The following is a 7202-nucleotide window of genomic DNA, read 5'->3' on the forward strand; positions in this document are numbered from 1 at the left end:
CGTGTACCCCACTTTGTATTGGTCTTTCCCGTGGAATTCCAATAAAATGGATTCATGTTTGTGGCTGTAATGTGACAAAATGTCACAGCTTATTAGCAGTCAGGCTGCAGTGCCTTCCAGGACGCCATGTAGAATCCATTGCCATTTCAGCAGCCATTGACAGGATTGTATGGGGGGGGCTGGGGTCAGAATCTCTCATCGGATCAGAACCTCTTTCTTTCCCTCCCAGGGCTGGTGGGGGCCTGTGCCGTGTCCGTGCTCTACAACCTCATGAAGGTCCATCTCTATATCGTGTGTCTCAAGTAAGTGACCCCCCGACACTCTCGTTTCGCCCCTAAACCCTCTCTGTTCTTTGGTTCTGACTCTTGAAACAATGTATTGTGTATTGTTTCCATTTGGGTCTGTCAGTCAGCCGGCTTCTCCTACATTGTTTCAGGAGTCAGAACCAGCAATTACCTTGTCTCTTATGGCTCCTGCAGCAGTGATGTTGGGAATAGGGGGCGGGACAAAAAGCTGATAGGCCAGACAACTGGTTCCAACCTATCAGGCAGATTCCCCGCCCCCCAGTCCAGCCATAGGAAGGGGTGTCCCTCTTGGGGGGGCTGTAAGGAACCTGCATTGTGTCAGTTCCCCTTGGGACCCTGGGAGTGGGGCACTGGGCCCCCAGATGGTACTGACCAGCGATGCCCGTCTCTCCCTGGCAGTGACCCCGACAAGCAGAAAGAGGCCGCCCAGCTCCGGGCCCAGTCCCCCATCATGGACTTCCTGCACCTCTCCCTCCTCTCCCTCCTCTTCTCCCTGCTGGGGCCGCGCGTGGGGGCTCTGGTGGTCCTGGAGTTCTCTCTCCGAGCCGTCTCTATGGTGCTCTCAGCCAACAAGGTAAGAAACCGGCCACTGGGGGGGCTACTGGGCACTGGGGGGGCTACTGGGCACTGGGGGGGGCTACTGGGCACTGGGGGGGCTACATACCTTGTGGCACTGGGGGGGCTACATACCTTGTGGCCCTGAGGGGGCTACATACCTTGTGGCCCTGGGGGGGGGCTACATACCTTGTGGCACTGGGGGGGGCTACATACCTTGTGGCACTGGGGGGGGGCTACATACCTTGTGGCCCTGGGGGGGCTACATACCTTCTGGCACTGGGGGGGATACATACCTTGTGGCACTGGGGGGGATACATACCTTGTGGGACTGGGGGGGATACATACCTTGTGGCACTGGGGGGGATACATACCTTGTGGGAACGGGGGGGGCTACATACCTTGTGGGACTGGGGGGGCTACATACCTTGTGGGACTGGGGGGGGCTACTGGGCACTGGGGGGGCTACATACCTTGTGGCACTGGGGGGGCTACATACCTTGTGGCACTGGGGGGGCTACTGGGCTCCGGGGGGGCTACATACCTTGTGGCACTGGGGGGGGCTACATACATGTACTTGAGTTTCAGGTTAACTTGCCCTTTAATGCTGCTGTGTTTGCCCCCAGGGTGCCCAGAGCTCGCAGCTCTTCCTGCTGTGCCAGTTCTCGCTGGGCTGTGGGGTAAGTTGCAGCCTGGACTATTTGCACGAGGGGGCCCCTCACCGCACGTGGAACCTGCTATTGGCCGTCGGCCTGTCGGGGCTCATCCTATGGCAGAGCAGGCGAATGTGCCGCCATGTTGGGATCCTGTACCAGCTGCACAGCGGCGAGCGCTACTGCGGGGTGTGCCTGTCCCTGCTGGCCTGCTGGCGCGACATCCCCCCCTTCCTGTGGCGGGCACTCAAGGTGGCATTCTGGGTGTCGGACTTGGCCGCCGTGGCCGTGATCAACAGGGATTTCCTCAGCACCTCGGAGGCCATGCGCTTCTGGACCCCCCTCACCATCTGCTACACCCTGCTGGTCATATACATGCAAGGTGGGTCCTTTGTGCTACCCCCAACTGGTGGGAAATGGTACTGCAGCTCCCTGGGACATTGGCAAAGTCTCCTAATCCCTCAGGGGTCTCCCTTTGTGCTTAGCACTGCCCCAGCTGGTGGGAAATGGTACTGCAACTCCCTGGGACATTGGCAAAATCTCCTAATCCCTCAGGGGTCTCCCTTTGTGCTTAGCACTGCCCCAGCTGGTGGGAAATGGTACTGCAACTCCCTGGGACATTGGCAAAGTCTCCTAATCCCTCAGGGGTCTCCCTTTGTGCTTAGCACTGCCCCAGCTGGTGGGAAATGGTACTGCAACTCCCTGGGACATTGGCAAAATCTCCTAATCCCTCAGGGGTCTCCCTTTGTGCTTAGCACTGCCCCAGCTGGTGGGAAATGGTACTGCAACTCCCTGGGACATTGGCAAAATCTCCTAATCCCTCAGGGGTCTCCCTTTGTGCTTAGCACTGCCCCAGCTGGTGGGAAATGGTACTGCAACTCCCTGGGACATTGGCAAAGTCTCACTTTCTATTTTTCTCGCAGAGGAGCAGCACCAGAACCCCAGCGAGCAGATGGCCTATCAGACGGTGTTTGTGCGGATGGGGGGACTGCTCATCCTCATGATGACGGTGGGAAGGTGGGCCGATATTCTCCATATCTTCATCTCCCTGACGGGGGAGCTGTGGTGCCTCCTCCATGCCGGGGTCATGCTTCGGCTCTGCCGGGAACAGGTGAGGGGGTCATTCTATTCACCCTTAGTATGGCAGCTCCCAGTGCCACCCAGTCACACTGACACTAAGGGCACCAGGGGGGAGATTGGATTCACTTACCCAGGGGGAGGTTCCTGCCTGACCATGGGAAAGAGAGCAGCCCAGGAGCAGGAAGTACAGAGAATCAGAGCTCTGTACCTGGGTAAGTACTGGGGGGAGATTGGATTCACTTACCCAGGGGGAGGTTCCTGCCTGACCATGGGAAAGAGAGCAGCCCAGGAGCAGGAAGTACAGAGAATCAGAGCTCTGTACCTGGGTAAGTACTGGGGGGAGATTGGATTCACTTACCCAGGGGGAGGTTCCTGCCTGACCATGGGAAAGAGAGCAGCCCAGGAGCAGGAAGTACAGAGAATCAGAGCTCTGTACCTGGGTAAGTACTGGGGGGAGATTGGATTCACTTACCCAGGGGGAGGTTCCTGCCTGACCATGGGAAAGAGAGCAGCCCAGGAGCAGGAAGTACAGAGAATCAGAGCTCTGTACCTGGGTAAGTACTGGGGGGAGATTGGATTCACTTACCCAGGGGGAGGTTCCTGCCTGACCATGGGAAAGAGAGCAGCCCAGGAGCAGGAAGTACAGAGAATCAGAGCTCTGTACCTGGGTAAGTACTGGGGGGAGATTGGATTCACTTACCCAGGGGGAGGTTCCTGCCTGACCATGGGAAAGAGAGCAGCCCAGGAGCAGGAAGTACAGAGAATCAGAGCTCTGTACCTGGGTAAGTACTGGGGGGAGATTGGATTCACTTACCCGGGGGAGGTTCCTGCCTGACCATGGGAAAGAGAGCAGCCCAGGAGCAGGAAGTACAGAGAATCAGAGCTCTGTACCTGGGTAAGTACTGGGGGGAGATTGGATTCACTTACCCAGGGGGAGGTTCCTGCCTGACCATGGGAAAGAGAGCAGCCCAGGAGCAGGAAGTACAGAGGATCAGAGCTCTGTACCTGGGTAAGTACTGGGGGGAGATTGGATTCACTTACCCAGGGGGAGGTTCCTGCCTGACCATGGGAAAGAGAGCAGCCCAGGAGCAGGAAGTACAGAGGATCAGAGCTCTGTACCTGGGTAAGTACTGGGGGGAGATTGGATTCACTTACCCAGGGGGAGGTTCCTGCCTGACCATGGGAAAGAGAGCAGCCCAGGAGCAGGAAGTACAGAGGATCAGAGCTCTGTACCTGGGTAAGTACTGGGGGGAGATTGGATTCACTTACCCAGGGGGAGGTTCCTGCCTGACCATGGGAAAGAGAGCAGCCCAGGAGCAGGAAGTACAGAGAATCAGAGCTCTGTACCTGGGTAAGTACTGGGGGGAGATTGGATTCACTTACCCAGGGGGGGTTCCTGTCTGACCATGGGAAAGAGAGCAGCCCAGGAGCAGGAAGTACAGAGAATCAGAGCTCTGTACCTGGGTAAGTACTGGGGGGAGATTGGATTCACTTACCCAGGGGGGGGGGGTTCCTGTCTGATTGGGCAGTAAGACCAGGGGTCAGACTGGGGGGGGGGGGTGCCACCATAGGGGACCCTGCATGCCCCCATGGGCCCCAACTGCCCACACAACCCCCTCCCCCCCATATGTACATTATACTTTTGTCAGGTGCAATCAGGGGAGGGAGGGTTCAGTGGGGGTCAGTGGAGCCCATTGGGTTTTTTCCCGGTGCCCCCCCTCCCAGCCCAGTCCAACCCTGATTAAGACACTGGATTCACTAAAGCTAAATTTTCTCTTTTCTTCATGTCAGGATTTTGCTGAGAGAATGTCCAACCCCAGAAAGTACCCCGTCTCTAGAGCCCCAAAATCCACAAGAGAGGGCAGAACCCTCCAGCGAGAGACCAGCCTGGAAGAGTGAGACCCCGGCGGCGCCAGAGACTGTTCCAACACTGGAGTTTGTTACAGAGTTTTCAGGGTTCAGTTTGTTCCCCCAGAGACGGATTTGGAGTTTGGGACCTTTGTGTTGTGCCCAACGGCCGTGTTGGGGGGTTCTGGGGGGTCCCGGTATCATGGTGAATGGACCCACTGGGCTCGGCTGGGGTGGAACTTCTAGAAAACTGAGGGACAGAGACGTTATTCCTGCAGCTCGGCTCTAGAATATTCTGGTTTTATTTGGAATATGAACTGACTTTATTAGTGAGACTTATGGGTTGCACCCCAAAAAATGTCTTTAGTTACACGGGTGTCTGAACTGACAGATATGGGGGTCTCACCGGGGGCAACTGGGTAAATAATTCTACAAGTTCAAGTTTTTAGTGAATCACAAATCTGTTTGTATCTGTTTTGTACAATTTTACTGATATCTGTAAATCTGAGGCCTTTGATAAATGACCCCCAATGTGCGACATCCAATGGAAACAACGTGATTGGTGAATTAAAGCAATGAACTGAAATGAGGAAAAGTAATAATAACTGTTTGTCTCCATGGAGATTTCCATTTCATCCCGGTGAGAGGAGTCCCTCCCCATACACAGATATCATTATACTGTTATATTTCTATTCCAAGCATTAAATAAATTCCATTTACACAGAAACTGCAGCCAGAATGTGGGTAAGTGCAGTTTCATGACCTACCACTAGATGGCAGTGTTTCTTTACTTTTTTTATATATTCATATATATCATATTGCTGAATTGCAGACACAATGAAAACTGCACGGCCAGTTTATATATATAATATTGGCTTTTTTGGGTTCAATCCCCAAATGTTGATCTGACCCATTGGTTTATAAGAATGGCACAGATATGTATATGCTTATAGTTCTCAGGGTACCTAGGGCAAACTTGCAGATATATAGAAACATTGGGGTAACAGTCACCCCACTATAGTTCCAGGGGTACCCAGGGCACATATAAGCACTCACCCCAAATCCCCCCTAACTGGCCTTCAGGCTGGGCCCCCTTAGCCCATAACAAGGTTACAGATATATAGAAACATTGGGGTAACAGTCACCCCGCTATAGTTCCAGGGGTACCCAGGGCACAAATAAGCACTCACCCCAAATCCCCCCCTAACTGGCCTTCAGGCTGGGCCCCCTTAGCCCATAACAAGGTTACAGATATATAGAAACATTGGGGTAACAGTCACCCCGCTATAGTTCCAGGGGTACCCAGGGCACAAATAAGCACTCACCCCAAACCCCCCCCTAACTGGCCTTCAGGCTGGGCCCCCTTAGCCCATAACAAGGTTACAGATATATAGAAACATTGGGGTAACAGTCACCCCGCTATAGTTCCAGGGGTACCCAGGGCACAAATAAGCACTCACCCCAAATCCCCCCCTAACTGGCCTTCAGGCTGGGCCCCCTTAGCCCATAACAAGGTTACAGATATATAGAAACATTGGGGTACTAGTCACCCTGGAGAGAGTAAAGAGTTAACTGTGAAACCAGGACGGAGGGGAAGGAGTTAATAACAAACACATGACTGGGGGGGGGCACATATGGTTCTCGTCTCGCAGTCGATAAAATGAAGGTGATTAAATCAGAGATCAGAATCTGAGAAGATTTCTCGGGGAGTTTGTGGGTTCGGCCCCCCCAGTTAACCTGATATGTCCCTGGTGCTCTCTAAGATGTGGGGGGGCCCCTCGCCCTAAAACCAGTGCTGGGGAGACTCCCCCCAAGCTGAGAAGTTGTTAAATGCACCAGAGAAGAAACTGGATCCCCCCGGGGAGACGCCGCCAGTTCCTGCAGGAATGCGCTAATGACTTCATGCGTTCGGCTCTGAGACCCAATGGCCTGATTACCCAGCAGCCTCGCTGGGGGCAGCGACATTTCATCATATATCATCCTACAAATTAACTTCCCCTTTAAAATGTGGGGGGGGGCGGGTTTAAGTTGGATATAAATATGATATAGAATGGCCAATTCTTAGCAACTTTTCAATTGGTCTTCATTATCTTTGCAGCTTTCAAATGGGGGTCACTGACCCCAGCAGCCAAACCCTATTGCTCTGTGAGGCTCCAGTTTTATTGTTACTGTTACTTTTTACTCTTTATATTTCTATTCAGCCCCTCCCCTATTCATATACCAGTCTCTCATTCAAACCACTCCCTGGTTACTAAGGTAACTTGGACCCTAGCAACCAGAGAGCTGCTGAAATAACCCAAAGGTGAATAACTAAAGGGGAACTGAGCCTAGAAAGCCTCATTGCCGATGCTCAGGGGATAAATATCGGTAAATGTAACTGCACTGCTGGTTCTGACTCCCCGTAACAATAGGCCAGTTCTTAGGCTTCTGCTACATTGATTCAGGAGTCAGAATGAAATAAAAGCAGCGGAAGTTGCTGAGATTATTCCCATCTGTCAGACAATGGGTTAATCTGAAGGGGAAACTGATTTTTTTAATGGTTTCTCCTTTAGAACATTATCGTGTAACAGCGAGTGTAATGGGGGGTCTAACAGCCGGCGAGGGGGGCTGGGAGTTCCGTAGGTTCCTGATTATTCTGTGTGTTGGGGGGGGGGGGTATCCTCTGGAACAGGAAATGCCCCATCATCTTCCTCTTCCCCCTGCACCTCCCTGGGCAGTTGTTCAGGTGACATCATGGCTCAGACATGTGGGGGGGGGGGGA

General features: G+C 53.4%; 1 protein-coding gene across 1 annotated transcript; it reads left to right on the forward strand.

Annotated features, from left to right (window-relative positions):
- Positions 1-219: 219 nt before the first annotated feature.
- tmem82 (transmembrane protein 82) lies at positions 220-5027 on the forward strand (the record flags this gene model as incomplete). The annotated part of the gene is given in 5 exon segments (NM_001016278.3): positions 220-302; positions 705-879; positions 1487-1895; positions 2437-2624; positions 4385-5027. Coding segments are annotated over 5 exon segments (963 nt in total), but the record flags the coding sequence as incomplete, so codon positions are not given.
- Positions 5028-7202: the final 2175 nt, after the last annotated feature.

Source organism: Xenopus tropicalis, unplaced genomic scaffold (genome assembly GCF_000004195.4).
Source record: "Xenopus tropicalis strain Nigerian unplaced genomic scaffold, UCB_Xtro_10.0 Sca53, whole genome shotgun sequence".
Classification (NCBI taxonomy): Eukaryota; Metazoa; Chordata; class Amphibia; order Anura; family Pipidae; genus Xenopus; species Xenopus tropicalis.